Below are 18,220 nucleotides of genomic sequence, written 5' to 3' on the forward strand. Positions count from 1 at the left end.
TAAATATATATATATATATATATATATATATATATATATATATATATATATATATATATATATAGATATATTGTGCATCTTCCGTTCAAAGGCAATGAGAATACATTCCCATTCTAGTACACCAAATAAATAACTAAATATAGAAAATTTTAGGTGCACTTTGTATTAATTTTTCGGGTGTTATACCATGAATGTGTTATTTAGTAGCATATTATAATATAAGTCAGAGAAAAAAATATTATATGTGCCTATCTGAGTTATTTAGGAGCAGAGTATTTGTGTTGAGGGTATTTTAGCCATTTTCAATTACATCCATTCCATTTATTAATCCAATCTTATATACCAAACAACATTGATTAATGGTTCATTCCATTCACATAAAGCAACCAAACATCACAATAGAATGATAATAATCTATTTCATCATCTTGTCCATTCCATTACCTCGTCTATTCCATTTTATTTGTCATTCCATTCTATCATACCAAACGTCACATACCTTTATATATAGAGTCCATGATCGATGTATATATATCTCTCATTGAATAGATCTTTGAATAACCAAAAAGTTTAACACAACCAATGGACTGATTTGAATACATGAATATCTCATTTTCTAGTCAATGAAATGACTACATTAAAGTGTCTGGTTTTTTTGTTTGCTAGATCTTTAGCCACTAGCTTCTGGAACTTCTGAAATAGCACATCAATATTTATTAAATTTCCGAAATGAGATGTCAACAAAGGTTCATAAACAGCTCTCAGAACATTTGCACAATTTTCCCCATGGATGTGGCTATGCTCATCTAAATCTTTCACATTTGTGTAGTCTGTATCATATGGATCCCAATTTACTTGAAAAACATTAAAGGTATCAAGAGAAAATGATCCCTCATCGTGAATAGTACACCTGACTTCATCCTCGCATGGAGCATAGTTTGGGACATTGAATGAGTGCATATATGATTCTTGAACCAGTCCCTAGAAGTTATTAAAAGCATATATAGTTACAAACACTGAAAAAAATTTCAAGTCTTTATTGTCATATAATGAAGAACCTTAATTATACCTCTTTGACCATATTGAGTAGTGATTGAGCTAGTAGCTCAAAAATACGGGCACCATCATCAGTGGTTGGATCAGCACTACTTCGACCACGAAAGGTTAAAACCATGCACCCACCATGTACTACTTCCTTGGACCGCATTTGTAGAAACTTTATAAAGTCGGTATGAAATTGACTTTTATACGCTTCAAACACATTCAGTGGACTTGATTTCGCCATGTATATATTTTCTTTGTTGTTTTCAATGCCTTCAGGTACCTATAAAATGTTCAAGTTACTATGAATCTGCATGTAAAATAGCTTGAATTAACTATTTTTTATTTTATATGATTATGCAACCATGTATGCATATACGTTTCCTAAAATCTTTTTTGTCTGGTTTAAATGTGTTTCTATATTCAAACCTGAGAAAGCCAATGAACAGCATAAGAGGAGTGAACAAGGTGTAAGCTTTCATCTTGAAAGAGTCGACCATAAAAGGAACCGGGATTAGCTGAAACAAAACAAGAGGCAATGTTTTCTCCCTTCTTCTTCTGAAGATTTGCATAAAAGTTCGAAAGCAACTTGAAAATGGTATTGAAATCATTTCCAAAAAGATCATTTAAGCACACTTGAAGCTTTGGTGCTTTATAGTTATCTTCTTTACACAGTTCAAGGACTATATCAATAACCATAGATGCAAGCAAAAGTGTATTTGTCCCGGTGCCACATCCTAAGTCTGCCAGTACGAAACATTTGCTGAAGGCGGCTTCGATATTAACCATTCCCTTGATTGTATCTTGTAAAACAGTCAGAGTTTTCCGTATGACACTTTCCTGAAAAATAATTTGATTACAACATTAATTAAAGACGCACTCTTTCACATAGGATATATACTGAGGGAGGGAGTGTAAAACCACCAATTTCCTAATTAATATGAGTATTTAATGAGTGTAAGAGACCTGAAGAAATGAGTTACTCGCGTAGCTTGATTCTCCATGGCCGATATTCATGTGTAGTATGTTTTCAACTTCCATGACTATGTTGCCTTTGCCTTTGCTCTAAAGCTGCCTTTATTTATATGCTTCAACCGGGGGCCAAATTTACAACAATAATAATAATAAGTATTAAAAACGTTATTCTCTGTTCCTAATTGGCATTTATTAAATAAATGATTCAAATCTCAAACCGATCCTTTTAAAAACCAACAAAAGGTTTTTATGTGATAAAAAGTTGGATATGAGACTTTAAGAACGAAGGAAGAAGATATTTTGTTTTAGGGATAATGATATTAATAGTTTTATATATTTTTGTTGGGCCATAAGATGTTTCCATGCATTCCTTATATATTTTTGTTGGGCCATAAATGTTTCCATGCATCCGTCGGTCAAAAATGCAGATAAAAAAGTTATAAGACAACGAATCCACAAAATACTCCAACGTTTTGGTTGCCATTACGTAATATCCACCATAGGTGTCACGTTCCCACTACACTTCTTATCATTAATCATGGGATATCCACCACTCTCCTTCACGTTATTTTCTATATTATTTTTAATTAAAAAATACAATAAAATTATATTTTTTGAAAATAAAAAAAAAACATTGAATTATTTTAACTAGTTTTTCATTAATTATAAAAATAAAAATACAACTTCAAACTACATTATTTAATTAACCTAGAATAAAAAAACATTACATTAACTTAAATAACCTAAATTTATAAATAATAAAAAAAACAAACAAACAAACAAACATAAGTAAAAAAAAAAATAATAATCTTCGTTCATGTTGACTTGGTACAAATGAATAGCGACATCTTCTCGAAGATTGAAACATGTTTTGCTGTTATGAATTTCAACAACTTGTGATAAAAATTCATTCGTTCCGGGTACGAACTCTTCAAGCGGGATGACGACGTCATCCGGATCATACGTACAAATCGCTCGACTTTGATCTTCAATGATCATATTATGCATTATAATACATGCTAGGACCATTTTTTTAATTTTTTCCTTATCCTAAAGTCGTATAGCGTATTTTACTACATGTCACGTCTGCTTGAGGACTCCAAATGCCCTCTCGATATCCTTCCTCGCTGATTCCTGTCTCTTTGTGAACAACTTTGCCTTTTCACTTCGAGGAATCGAATATGCCTTCATAAGTGTAGAGTAATTCGGGTATGTCTCATCACAAAGGTATGTATTTGTACGAATGTCCGTTCACCGTGAACGTCATATCAGGTGCTTTGTCGGTCCAAATATCGTTGAAAAGGGGAGACTGACCAAGAATGTTAATGTCGTTGTTAGACCCCGCGTCTCTAAAAAAAGGATGTCATATCCATAAATCCTGAGATGCGACAGCTTCTAGGATTATACTTGGTTCACCTATATCTCCTCGAGTGAATTGACCACATCATGCATTTGGACATTTTTCCCAAGCCACATGCATACAATCTAGACTGCCAAGCATACCCGAAAAGCCATGCCTCTCTTCATGAGCCGAATATAATCTCTCAATATCACGTGGAGTAGGTTTACGCAAATATTCTTGATGAAAAACCTCATACACACATGCACAAAACCAATCTACACAATCAATTGCGGTCCTCTCGGATACTTTGACGTGTTCGTCAGATGCATCAAATGCTATACCGTATCTGAAATACTTAAACACAGCCGCACACCTTTGTATACTATTAAAACTCATTCTTCCTCTAGCATCGGGTTCTTGTTGAAAAAATCATAACAGACTTCTAAAACATTACTAATACGTAAAAAGATAACCTTATTTAGACGGAAACAACGTTCGAACGCGTCATCATTGTAAAGACAATTATCAGTGAAGTAATCACGTACCACTAAGTCGTGTCCGACTTAGCGATCACGATTGACGACCGCCCTTGTACGAGCAACATCCGAACTTTCTTCATCGTGAATGTGTTGCACAACATTGAAGAAGGTCTACATGAATTCCCCGTCATCATCCGAGTCAAAAAATTTTAACAATTCCAAATCCTCCATGTGTTTTTTAGTTACAGAATGAGAGTAAAATGTGAAGAAATATGAGGGTTTTATTAGATTTATACAGGTATTGAGTTTTTTTTTTAAATTAAAAACTTAAAAAATGACCATTGAACGGTCAAAAGGAGGAAAATGTTTTCATTGGACGTTTACACTCGTCGTCGGTAACACGAAGGATCACGACCACGATCGACCACGACCGGCCGAGATGGTGTGCACGGTCGTGGTCGTGGTTGGTGGTTGTCGAGGCCAACAAAATTAATAACCCTAAATATTACACACTAAAATAGTGTATAGTGGTAAAGGGATCGTATCCACGGAGATTGGTCCAATTTTATAACTCTATGAGAAATCTCTTTGTAAAAATACTTGTAAAATGACAATAAATTAAAAATGGGGGGTTTGGTCTTTTGAAATACTTGAAATAAACTAGAATTAAACTAAGATTTAAATAAACAATTTCAACAAAAATAAGAGTTTGATGTAAAATCAATAAGAAAAGGATGGTTGACTTAAGGTTTCGTCACTTTGACTTTTGATGAACATATCATTAGAATCCAATGGTGCAATACTTGATTTAAATCCTTAATTTGGCTATAGTAATCCAAGAAGCTTGAGATTACCTAGACTTTTCTTAGTTGTTAAAATGGTTAGAGAAGCTCATAACAATTTCCTTAGTTAAAGTCACAATTTCCATTAAGCATGTAATTAGTGAAAGTCAACTAGCATTAAGAACCAAAAAGTCATCCAAGAGTAGTCAAATGCTTTCACTACCATGTTGGAGGAAATGTTTTTATGATTGTGTGAAGCAAAAACAACACAAAAATCATTTGTTGCTTGCTAATTTGAGGATCATTTACTTAATCAAGAAGTTAGCCAACTAATCACCACAAACACATTTAAACTCATGAATAAAAACATACAAGTAGTGATAAGATGTTAAAACACAAAACATTCCCATAAAGATTTAAGAACATGTTCATGGATTCTTCAACATTCAAAAAAAGTTCAAAGGATTCAACAAAAGTCAACCAAGATTAGTCTAGCCAAGCATGACTAAACTCAAAGAAACAAAGTTAGAGAAGATTGTACCAAACATTAAACAAGAATCAAGAGGTGAAAAGATGATGTTCTTGAGGTGTTCTTGGCCTTCAAAATTCTTCAAAACTCCAGAGAGAATGCTCAAAAATCGGATGTCTAAGAGTCTGCAAAAGTGGCACACCAACCTTCCCCATATAGCTTAAAAGAAGAATTTCCAGAATTGCCCCTGCAGGGGGTTGCGCGACCCGCGTGCTGTTGCGCGGGTAGCCCGCGTGTTGAGTGGTCTTTTGTGATTTGGGCTTCCAATGATTTAGCCCACTGGCCCAGTTCGAGTCCAATCAGCTCCTAGCCTATTTTTCTTCAAGTTTTCTTTAATTTAAGCCCAATTTGGCTTCTCCAAATGATCCATAGCTCGTACACTCGCCCGATTAATAATCTACACACGCTTGAATATACTCCCGCATCTTGCAAATTTAAAGTTTTTTTCTCTCCAAGCCTTCAAATAATCATCAAGCTCGCTCCATGCATCATCTCCATTACCCATCAAGCCCAAAATCATCGACGTCCTCTTATTCCGATTGCTTTCCATACGTACCGAACATTCCCGCTCCACTAATCTCCATGAAATCTGCAATAAAGCTCACGAAATAAGAAAGTACCCGAAATGGTCATAAAATAACAAAAAGGAAAATATGCCTAGAAATTAACTAAATTATGGATGAAATACGCTAAAATAAACTATAAAAAGAAGTAAATAAAATAAACTATCAAATCACCCCAAGCTTAAACCTTACTTGTCCTCAAGTAAGACAAGACTAAAATGAACTCGGGATGAGCTAACCTAAGAAAAATAAAAAGAATGGATAGAACCGCGGAACCTGATCACAGTTAGTCAACATGGTCAGAATTAATCTTGCTATTATCTCATGAATTTTTCATCCGATGATAATGGGACCATAAACCACAGCCAGAACAACTCCTCTAGGTGAGTAAGGAGGGATGGTCAGTCACAACCCCAATGGAACATGCATACAATGAAGAACATCTGTAGTAGGGAGAAAGCAAATGGACGGGCTCGTATGGAGCTCTTCTTTTTTTAAGTGCACACTCTTATCACGAAAGTTGTGTGATCTCACGTTTGTCGGCCACTCTCAAGAGTGATTGGGTTTTATCGCTCGGGCACCGCTGTAGGAATCAGTTCACTTAGTGTTGACCCAAACCTCCCGTGGTATCCGACTCGACAGTCTCTCTAACATCACCAATTTGCGAAAAGAAACAACTCGATCTATATACAATAAAACAAACCTATACAAATAAATAAGTATCAAACGGCGGGTGACCAAAATGTAGGAAAATTTGTTCAATAATTGAACCGGTTACCCATCCAAGATAATCGTGGCTTGGCATCTGTTTGGGACTCTCTTTTTTTTTGTTGTTGTTGTTGTTTTTTTTTTGAGACTTGACTGTAATAAATGCACTAACATAACGGATTTTTTTTTATCAAGAACACTTTTTGACTCGAAATTTGGTTCCCAAAAATATGTAAGTGGAACCGAAGGGTAATAATAATCTGAATGGTCTAAATTTTGAAAATGACCATGTGTGGAGCATAGAGATGTAAGCTCCTTTTCAAACTTGTGATTTTTCAAAAATAATGAAAATGTCCAAATGTGGACTAAAATTCTCTCTAAAATCCTAAGAAAATCGCAAAAAAAATATGGTGATGCAAGGAGACCGGATATAGATTCTACTCGGGGACAAGCACCAGTGCTTCATCCTAACAGTTCAAACATGATCAAGTGTGATCCTCTCGGCGGTATTGACCGCAGGGCTAAAAACATTCATTGCTATAGTATATCCTACAGTTGTTAGTATTGCATGCATAATTCTTCATGAAAGCTACCTGGCCATGATCACTTGCCCCTTTAAGCTTCCAGCATCTGATCCCAAGTATGAAGTCCCAAACTGTAGCTAGTGGTCTCGGTTCGATGGGTGAGATTACAACAAGATCTTGGACCAATAATGATACAATAACTATGAACCTGTTCCATGGCATCCAAGGGGGTGAGAATAAACAGACAACAAAAATGCATGAATGATAATGCCATAAGCTAAATGTTATGCAAAAAAAATAGAAAGTAGAAAAGAAGAAAATAAAATCTTTTTGGAATTTAAAAAAAAATAAAAAATAAATAAAAATAAAAATGAATGCGAATTAGCCTAAAACTAAAATGATATGCAACCTAACTAAAAATGCATGAAAAAATAAAAATAAAAGGAAAAGGAAATGCCCCACCCCAAGCTTAAGAACAAGCATTGTCCTCAATGCTTAAGGTAATGGCAGAAATGACCTAAATCGGAGGATCGGGAGGCGGAAAGTGTCTGTGGCGGTGGTTTCGTGAAATTCCGACCAGTAGAACTCTGACAATCTTGATTTTTTCGGCGAGGTGGGTATTGGAAGGTTACGTTCTTGAGAGGAATGGAGTGGGAGGTCAAGATGGTTAAATGAAGAAGAATGGAAGCTGAACATTTTAATCTATGGGTCAACAAGGGTCAATTTCGGTCAATGTTGGTCAAGAAAAGTCAAAAGGTCAACTCATTAAAACCTTTGGTCAACACCTGGTCAAATAATAGCCAAAAATAGCCCAAATTGCCCAGCACAGTGCGCGAGTCGCGCAGAGTAGCACGCAGGTCGCGCAGACCTTGCAGTTAAGTCTTGGGCCAATGTCGCTTCATCACAGCTGGCCGCGCAACCCAGCCGCGCAACAGCACGCGGGTCGCGCAACCTGCTGATCCTGTTCTTCATTTTTGCTTCATTTTTCTTCGTTTCTTCGCATTTTCTTGGATTGGAAGGGCCCGAACATATGGAAACACGTAATTCTTCAAAGATAACTCTAAAAGAAACATCAAAACATCTTTATTCGAATTCAAAGACACGAAAGCACAATGCTTTCCAAAAATGCCCTTCTTTAACGTCTTTGGCGAGACGCCTCCAAACTTCACTTTAACACTTTGGGGCGTCCAAATGGACGACATCTTGGAAATTTGAATCAAAACCTTCATTGAATGGCTTCAATCGATGTCCATTAACCTTGCAAATTTTCCCCGTGTCGACATTTTTTAATTTCCACACCTCCATTGGGACTCTTTTCTTGTATTTGACTTTCTTTTTACGGGAGAACCATACCGGACTTAGACCTTTGATAATAGCAATCATCCAACCATATTCTTTCTTGTACTTGCTCATTAAGGTGACCAACTCTTCCATATTTGACATGGTGGTTGAGTAGGTGACCGGTTGGGCGTCTTCTTTCTCGGGATACGTATCCTTTAAAGGGTCCGACATATTTATCGGTTTTGGATCTTGTGGTTGTTCTACCACTGGAGTTAGTTTCTCAATGGTAGTGGGTGGCTCAACCTCTCTTTTGTTAACCTCTATTACTTCCTTTACAGTTTCATTGACAACATTCTCAATTTCTTCCTCCTCTTTGACAGCCTCTTCCACTTCTCCTTCTTCCTCTTCTTCATATAACACTCTTGGGCCATCAAAACTTTTATCATCATTCAATGGAATGGAACATGCGCTATGCGATGGGCTCTCTTCGGATGGTACATTGTATTGAGCTTCCATTATACTCATTGATTGAACAATTTGTGTTATTTGTTGCTCTAAGCTTTTAAGACTAGCTTGGGTTGTTTCCTGGAAAATTTGGGTAGAAGTGGCAATGCTTTTCACAATGTCCTCTAAGTACATGCTTGGCGTTTCAGTTTGTTGAGGAGGGTAAGGATAGGGTTCTTGGAACTGTGGAGTTGGTTGGTATTGGTTATTTCCCCATGTTAGGTATGGGTTTTGGTATTGGTTATTTCCCCAAACTTGGTTGTTGTCCCACCATTGATCATGTTGAGGTTGATCATAACTCCATTGGTTTGACCGGTAGTAGCTTCCCTTATCTTGCACTTCTTCCCATTCTCCTTGTAAATATGGACACATGTCGGAATGATGTCCATTTAGGGCGCAAAAATCGCAAAGAAGAGACATTGGTTGCACACTTTGGTCACTTTCAATCATCATAACTAACTGAGCTAGCTCAGAAAGTTGGTCTTTAATGCAAGGAGTGTTCATTTCCACGCCATAATTTTTTGTTTTTTCTTCAAATTCAGGATTGTAGATTAGAGTACCTATACGATGAGATCTGGGCATAGAGAAACAAACTGATTAAAAATAAACCAATCCCCGGCAACAGCGCCAAAATTTGGTGGTTGTCGAGGCCAACAAAATTAATAACCCTAAATATTACACACTAAAATAGTGTATAGTGGTAAAGGGATCGTATCCACGGAGATTGGTCCAATTTTATAACTCTATGAGAAATCCCTTTGTAAAAATACTTGTAAAATGACAATAAATTAAAAATGGGGGGTTTGGTCTTTTAAAATACTTGAAATAAACTAGAATTAAACTAAGATTTAAATAAACAATTTCAACAAAAATAAGAGTTTGATGTAAAATCAATAAGAGAAGGATGGTTGACTTAAGGTTTCGTCACTTTGACTTTTGATGAACATATCATTAGAATCCAATGGTGCAATACTTGATTTAAATCCTTAATTTGGCTATAGTAATCCAAGAAGCTTGAGATTACCTAGACTTTTCTTAGTTGTTAAAATGGTTAGAGAAGCTCATAACAATTTCCTTAGTTAAAGTCACAATTTCCATTAAGCATGTAATTAGTGAAAGTCAACTAGCGTTAAGAACCAAAAAGTCACCAAATCCAAGAGGAGTCAAATGCTTTCACTACCATGTTGGAGGAAATGTTTTTATGATTGTGTGAAGCAAAAACAACACAAAAATCATTTGTTGCTTGCTAATTTGAGGATCATTTACTTAATCAAGAAGTTAGCCAACTAATCACCACAAACACATTTAAACTCATGAATAAAAACATACAAGTAGTGATAAGATGTTAAAACACAAAACATTCCCATAAAGATTTAAGAACATGTTCATGGATTCTTCAACATTCAAAAAAAGTTCAAAGGATTCAACAAAAGTCAACCAAGATTAGTCTAGCCAAGCATGACTAAACTCAAAGAAACAAAGTTAGAGAAGATTGTACCAAACATTAAACAAGAATCAAGAGGTGAAAAGATGATGTTCTTGAGGTGTTCTTGGCCTTCAAAATTCTTCAAAACTCCAGAGAGAATGCTCAAAAACCGGATGTCTAAGAGTCTGCAAAAGTGGCACACCAACCTTCCCCATATAGCTCAAAAGAAGAATTTCCGGAATTGCCCCTACAGGGGGTTGCGCGACCCGCGTGCTGTTGTGCGGGTAGACCGCGTGCTGAGTGGTCTTTTGTGATTTGGGCTTCCAATGATTTAGCCCACTGGCCCAGTTCGAGTCCAATTAGCTCCTAACTCATTTTTCTTCAAGTTTTCTTCAATTTAAGCCCAATTTGGCTTCTCCAAATGATCCATAGCTCGTACACTCGCCCGATTAATAATCTACACACGCTTGAATATACTCCCGCATCTTGCAAATTTAAAGTTTTTTTTCTCTCCAAGCCTTCAAATAATCATCAAGCTCGCTCCATGCATCATCTCCACTACCCATCAAGCCCAAAATCCTCGACGTCCTCTTATTCCAATCGCTTTCCATACGTACCCAACATTCCCGATCCACTAATCTCCATGAAATCTGCAATAAAGCTCACGAAACTAGAAAGTACCCGAAATGGTCATAAAATAACAAAAAGGAAAATATGCATAGAAATTAACTAAATTATGGATGAAATATGCTAAAATAAACTATAAAAAGAAGTAAATAAAATAAACTATCAGTAGTCCAGCTCAACCACGGAACCCTCCGTGCAATGTATACCAGATGGTCTTATAAAATCTGGTCAGACTCGACCGGTTAAACCGAAAACTATATGTTTATAGATTTTTGATGCCTCAAAACCGTTTATAGATTAACTAGTAATAATCGGCTTGTCAGGTAAACCAGGTTCAATCGATCAAAACATATATATATATATATATATATATATATATATATATATATATATATCTTCGTTAGAGGTGGCAATCGTGTCGTGTCGTGTCGGGTTCGTGTCATGTCGAAACACTAAATGGGTTGAAAGTGTTTGACCCTAACCCAACCCGTTTAATTAACGTGTCGTGTCGTGTCAACCCGTTTATTTTCGTGTCGAGTTCGTGTCGGATTTCGGGTTAAGGCTATACCTTAAAATATGTCGTGTCATGTAAGGTTAAAAGATTGAGCATGTTGAAAGAGTAGGAGTTTGGCAGGCGGAAAGGAAAAGCTAATAGTTTGGAGGCAGAATAGATGAAGTCACAGCAAGTTCAGATGAAAAATTTTAAAGCGTTGGAGTTGGGGAGACGGATGACAAGGTCATGAGGATGTGAGAGTGGTGAAAGAAATTGTGTAGTTTGGGAGAGAATGAAAAAACTGAAATGAAGTCTTGATCTAGACGGCTAAGTCATTTCAACATTACAAAACGACTCAATTCGAATGTTTTCTTTTATTTATGGTTTTGGTTTTGTATCTTTCGAGTTTATTTAAATAATTCAAAAAACTTGCATATAAATAAACGGGTCATTTTCGAGTTGAAATTCTCAACCCTAACCTTACCCGTTTAATTTTTGTGTCGTGTCGTGTCAACCCATTTATTTAAACGGGTTAAAATATCTTACCCAAACCCATTTATTTCGTGTCTGGTTTATTGTCATGTCAATTGTTGCCAACTCTAATCTTCGTAGCCCGCTGTTATAAAAACCAAAAGGCCCACTTTTTTATTTGTTCAAATAAAGGACGTGGGACTGTGACCACTCTTAAAAATTGCACCAAAACCAAAACCATGATAGTAACCCATGTATTTTTTCATTTCTAAAAAACACATTTAACTTGTTTTAATAAAATATTAATTTTTATTCTTTTACATATTCTCATTATATGATTATATCAAATCTAAAATAATCGATTTTTATTTATAATTTTTTTTTGTTTTTTTTAGTATATATCGAATTAAAAAATGATTGATGTTAGAGAGAAGAGAGTTGTGTATGATAAAAAGTGGGTAGAAGAAGGAAACAACCTATTCTCCCTATAAAAAACTAATAGATTTTCTGTTCTCATGAAAATTTGCGTTATATATATATATATATATATATATATATATATATATATATATATATATATATATATATATATAAAGAGAGAGAGAGAGTTCAATATAAAAGGCATATTAAGGCAATGATAAAACGACACATGTTACTTTATTGTTAATAGATAAATTATACAAATATCAAAGGCTTCTAGCCCAACGATATCAGGTGGTGTCCTCTCTTTTTGAGGTCGAGGGTTTAAGTCCCGTCGTGGACATAGGTGGAATTAGGTGTTAGTTTAGAAATAGATTATATATTTATATTTGTCGTTTCCAAAAAAAGGATAAATTTTACGAATGGTCCTTATGGTTTGGGGTAATTTCGTAATTAGTCTCAAAATAAAAATTATAAACCCACTTACGCAAAACGTAACACACCATCACAAACGCCAAAATTTCAACTTCCAAAAGCTTTATGCGATCAAACATGATTATCAACCCAGTATCATCATGTTCTTCATCTATTTATCACTATTAATCTAGAAATCATTTTCGATGCACTACATTGAATCACCATGTAACGACCCAAAAACCAGGATAAATTTTTTTTATTTTAATAACAAGGGTTACAATCATCACATTGTTCCAAAACCATCACATAACAATAATGTCAAATCATCATAGTACAATATCAAAAGTGTGGAAAATAGTGAGGAGTGAATGTTGTGTCATCACGTCGGGTTCTTCCCCTTAGTACCAGAAGTACATGAAATCACAAATATAAATTGTAAGCAAAATCTTAGTAAGTTTCCCGAAAATACCATATACCAAACATAAATAAGTTAGTGTTATGGGCCAAAACATAGTCTTACAAGCAATTTCCTGCCGAGGGCCAAATCCCGATCATCCATACAGTTGCTAGGGGTCAGATCCTGGTCTTTCACACAAATGCCAGGAGCCATATCCTCGTCATTCATATAGTTTTTAGGGGTCAAATCCTGATCTTTCATACACATATCTCAAATATAGCTAACACCCCATATCACAAATAATGGGCCGACCTTGGTGCCTTCGACCCATTGATACAGTGAGAAAACTCACCTTGGTCCGTTGATAAATAACTAACTTCTCGTCTACCGAACCGGAAGATCCCACACTGAACATGCACAAATTACCCTAATCAGAGATAGGTTATAAACCTTAATCGTTGGCCTAAACCCCAAATTCAGACTTCTAAGATAAAGGCCCATTTCACCCTTCCCATAATGAGCCTAACCAAACTTGGCCCAAAACACAATAATGGGCCCCAAGGCCCAAAAAGGCCCAAATCATACAACTTAAGGCCCACTAATAGAATTTTGAGGCCCACCTACTCTAAACAGGCCAAAGCTCAAAGACTAACTAAGGCCCAACCGACGTCCAAAAGCCCATTGAGTGGCCTACACTTGGCGTACGCGCTGTACGCTCGGCGTACACGACTGCTTGCCAGTACGCGCTACGTACCCCTTGGTACGCTCAGCGTACTGAGCTGCTTGCCACCTTAATCCATTTGGTGCTTAATCCTTTCAACCATTCGATCCAACTTTCAGATCTCGATCATTATTGGGTTCTAAGACATAAAGCTGGCAACTTTATGCCTTAGCTTATCTTAATGGAACCCAACATCCATTTTTGTCCAACAAAGCTCACATTAAGGACTTAAATTTATGCATGGACTCATATCAACCATCAAGATGAGATTTTTATGCATCTAAAACATTAAAGGTACTGAGATCTAACACCTCTAACTTCTGGAGTTTCCCAAACTCACAAAAAGAACCCATGGGACCAGATAAACTCATAAACAAGCCCTAAACTCTAACAATCAAATGAATCATCATGGTAAGAACTTTTACCTTCAAAAGCTTCCAAAGTTGATGAAGACTCTGGATCTAGAAGCTCAACCTCAACAACTGCTTGGTCTCCAAGTTCCTTCTTCTTAAACACACACTAAAATGCCACAAAATCACTTCAAAGTTCAAGAACACTCAAAGGGGGTGAACTAGGGTTAAATGGGACGTAATGAATAGTGGAGGCTGATGAGGGTGAGTGTCTAAAGGCCATAATGTTTCTTAATTAGGGCTCATGCCCTAAAAATTAGGGTTTGGTCTTGGCTACTGTACGCCCTGCGCACACCACGTACGGCCAGCGTATGTGGTTAAGTTCCCCAATTCCATGCGCGCATGTACGCCACGCATACCAAACGTACGTCCAACGTACGATAGGACCATTTTTGCAAAAATTTCAAACTTAAAGGACCAAAGAATAACATAACTGGAATCGGATGTTACAAATCTCCCCACTTGAATTAGACTTCGTCCTCGAAGTCCGCTGATGCAAACAAGTCTGGGTAGTGCTCCCTCATCTCGCCCTCTGGCTCCCACGTCCACTCAGAGCCCTTTCGGTGGTGCCATTGCACCTTCACCAGATTCACCACCTTATTGCGCAGAGTCTTAGTTTTCGTGTCGAGAATCGCAATCGTCCTATTCACGTAATTCAGGCGCTCATCCACCTGAATTTCATCCAACGAAATCACTGTTGAATCATCGGCTACACACTTCCACAACTGAAACACGTGGAAAGTGTTATGGACCTGACTGAGCTCATCAGGCATATCCAACCGGTATGCAACCCTGACCACTCGGTCAGTACTCATGAAAGGACCAATAAACCGAGGGCCCAACTTACCCCGCTTCTGAAACCGGATGACACATTTCCAAGGCGACACCTTCAGCAGCACCAAGTCTCCCACATGAAACTCAACGTCTGAACGACGTCGATCAATATAACTCTTCTTTAGACTCTGCGCGACCTGCAACCTGTTGCACACCTCTTGAATCAACTATGTGGTCTTAAGCACCACTTCGGTGCTTCCCATGACCCGATGGCCAACCTCGCCCTAAACAAATCGGGGTCCTGCACCTCCTCCCATGCGGTCAATACTAGCATGATAATTGTTGTTGTAGGAGAACTTAACCCGTGGAAGGTAAGTATCCCAAATCCTCCAAAATCCAACACACAAGCTTGAAGCAAATCCTCGAGTGTCTGGATCGTCCGATCGCTCTGGTCATCGGTCTGAAGGTGGTATGTTGTACTAAAATGCAACCGAGTTCCCAACCTGATGTCGAGACCCAAACCCTACCACACCGAGTCATCAATCCACGACTGTCCCTGAAAAAGAAGGAGATTTGCCCCTTGATCCGTTCAATCTTCCATTTATCCTTTTTCAAACCCTCCACTTGAGCTTCTTTGATCAAATCTAACAGAGGCGAGGTGACGACCATCCTCAAGCAAACATCTCTTATAGGAGTATTTTACGTCTTGCGGATCAACGCATCGGCCATTACATTGGCCTTCCCAGGGTGGTACAGGATCTCGCAATCAAAATCCTTAACCACATCCAACCATCTTCGCTGCCTCATGTTCAGATTTGGCTTGTCCATCAAATATCTCAAAATCTTGTGGTCGGTGTAGATAGTACATTGGACCCCATACAAATAGTGCCTCCAAATCTTGAGGGCAAAAACCACGGCCCCCAACTCCAAATCATGCGTAGGGTAATTCACCTCATGAGGCTTCAGCTGCCTCGAAGCGTATGCAATCACGTGACCTCATTGCATAAGAACAACTCCCAAACCCGAGATAGAGGCGTCGCAATAAAACAAAAACTCATCCAAACCCTCAGGGAGGGCAAGAATTGGGGCCTTACACAATCTCTGCCTCAGAGTCTCAAAAGCCAACTGCGGATCTAGCCCCCATTGAAAGGTCACATTCTTCTTTGTCAAATGGGTCAGTGACACAACAATCTTGGAGAAGTCCTGGATAAATCTTCGATAATTCCACGCGAGACCTAAGAAACTCTGAATCTCTGATGCGGTCCTCGGGACCTCCCAACACATCACAGCCTTGATCTTGGCCGGGTCGACCAAGATTCCTTCCTGATTGACGATGTGCCCTAGAAACTGCACCTCGCGCAACCAAAACTGTGACAACCCATAATTTCAAATCTTGTAAAAGTCAATCTTGGTCAACGAAAGTCAAACATATCAAATAAAGGTCAAACTTATTTCTTGAATTATCTTAATATGGTTAGATTAATGAGTTATAAGTGTATCAACCTTGTATTCAAGTGTTGTGTGTGTTGGAGGGAAAACATTTGGAACCGAGAACCCTTCATCTGAGTCGCAAACCCTCGCATCACTTGAGACTTCGAACCGCAAACGGTTCGCAGCAGCAAATGGTTCGCAGCCGCATACCTCGTTCTTATCCCTTCGGTGTGGTATCTAACGAAGGTGTCCTATCAAGTTTTTGAGCCTATATGAGGGCTGAGCCGTGAACTCTTCCTCACTTCTCTTGTCCCAACCGAAAACACCATTTCTCTCTCAACTATCATCCTTCATCCTTTGAATCTTCTTAGGATCTTGCTTGGATCTTCAATTGATCTTCATTTCATCAAGATCCTTGAGCCGTAAACCCTTGAATCTCCTTGGTTTCACCAAGAACACCAAGAACACACACTTGAGTTTACAGCCGAAAACACTTGAATCTTCAAGTGGTCGTGAACCGTTTACGACCGTAAACACCGAAGCCCAGCCGTGAACTCCAAGCAGTCACTCGATTTTGCTTCTAACACTTCTTTGTAAGTAATTATTACATCATAGGTTGTTTCCTTGACACCTTTGAGGTTATATTCACTAATTTCATGCCAATATATCAGGTGAATTGCTATTTAGGACTTGGTTTTGTCCCGGGATCTAACTTGTGGAAACAATCATCCTATATCGAACATCCAAACGAATCACTCACACAAGGTGAGTTCATACCCCTACACTTTACCTTTTTAAATGCTTTTAGTGTAACACCCTGTTCTGAAAGTATCCGTTTATGGATTTTAAAGGCCAAGGCTAGGGGCGTTTTGGTCTTTTATGGGTTTTGAGTTTTACTCGAGAGGTTTTGGGTCGGGGTGTGTTGCTAGAAGCGTAAGGCTTCTCGTTACCTTTTCGTGGATATAAAGTTCGTCGGCAACAGACTTGGAATGAAGGAGTTATGACACTTTGAAGTTATTGACGTTATTGGCCCTTAATGGAAATAGATGACAAAGAATGACCATGCATGCAAGGTGGTAAGCGCTAGTACGCCCAGCGTAAGGTTGGGTTACGCGCAGCGTATAAGGTCATAAGGTCGCGGGTGCGTTAGGCGTACGCCCAACATATAGGAGGTACGCCCAACGTACGTCCAGAGTCCAGAAACCCTAAATTTTAGGGCACGCCGCTATAAAAAGAATGATAAGCCTCAAGGGTCAGCCTCCATTTCACCCTTGGATAGCCACCACGAAACCCTAATCCTCCCTTGAGTGTTCTTGAAGCTTTGGTGGCCATTCGTGAGCATTTTAGTGTTATAAAACCATTTTCCAAGCAAGGAAGGAGCAAAGCAAGGTGGTAGATCAAAGGAGAAGTTGTAGATCTTGGACTTTTTCCTATTTCCAGACCCTTTCAAGGTATAAAGTTCTGAGCTTGATGATTGTTCTCTTAGATCTCTATTAGGAGAAGTTTAAGGACTCTTTTAGTCCAAAGAATGGACCTTTATGATGAAATCTCGTTTGTGAGCTTAGGGTTGCCACCCTTAGAGCTAAAAGGGTCCCATAAGCAGTAAAGTCTCCATCTTGAATGTCTTAATGGGTTCATGCATGAGATCTAGTCCTCTTTATGGAAGTGGAATATCATTTTGGGAGTTTGGGCTTGTTTGGGCCAAGTAAAGTCACCAAGTCAGTGACTTTATAGTTTAAGACGTGGAAAAGGACCAGGATCTGTAATTGTAGCTTCTGAAGTGGAGTATTAAGCACTTAATGAGAAAAGGGCTTAACATGGGGGAGTACGCTGAGCGTACATGTAGGTACGCCCAGCATACACACCATTGGCTAGTACGCTTAGCGTACGTGAATGTACGCCCCGC

At 38.0% G+C, this 18,220-nt stretch overlaps 1 protein-coding gene across 1 annotated transcript; it reads right to left on the bottom strand.

Annotated features, from left to right (window-relative positions):
- Positions 1-404: 404 nt before the first annotated feature.
- LOC145123386 (benzoate carboxyl methyltransferase-like) lies at positions 405-2,093 on the bottom strand. The gene is made up of 4 exons (XM_079058601.1): positions 2,007-2,093; positions 1,470-1,880; positions 1,069-1,323; positions 405-980 (listed from the first exon to the last, which is right to left on the bottom strand). The coding sequence occupies exons 1-4, from the start codon at positions 2,079-2,081 to the stop codon at positions 609-611; spliced, it is 1,113 nt and encodes a 370-aa protein (XP_078914727.1). The 5' UTR covers positions 2,082-2,093; the 3' UTR covers positions 405-608.
- Between the last annotated feature and the right edge of the window lie 16,127 nt (positions 2,094-18,220).

The sequence above is a fragment of the Lactuca virosa genome, chromosome 7 (assembly GCF_052849685.1).
Source record: "Lactuca virosa cultivar CGN04683 chromosome 7, Lactuca_virosa_CGN04683_v6, whole genome shotgun sequence".
NCBI classification, from domain to species: Eukaryota; Viridiplantae; Streptophyta; class Magnoliopsida; order Asterales; family Asteraceae; genus Lactuca; species Lactuca virosa.

What these genes read in the sequence shown, in the direction of transcription:
- LOC145123386 (XM_079058601.1), bottom strand. Translation starts at nt 2,081, where the DNA reads ATGGAAGTTGAAAACATACTACACATGAATATCGGCCATGGAGAATCA. An exon ending in CGAGTAACTCATTTCTTCAG is followed by an intron (nt 1,881 to 2,006) that starts GTCTCTTACACT and finishes ATTATTTTTCAG; the next exon opens with GAAAGTGTCATACGGAAAAC. An exon ending in TACTCAATATGGTCAAAGAG is followed by an intron (nt 981 to 1,068) that starts GTATAATTAAGG and finishes AATAACTTCTAG; the next exon opens with GGACTGGTTCAAGAATCATA.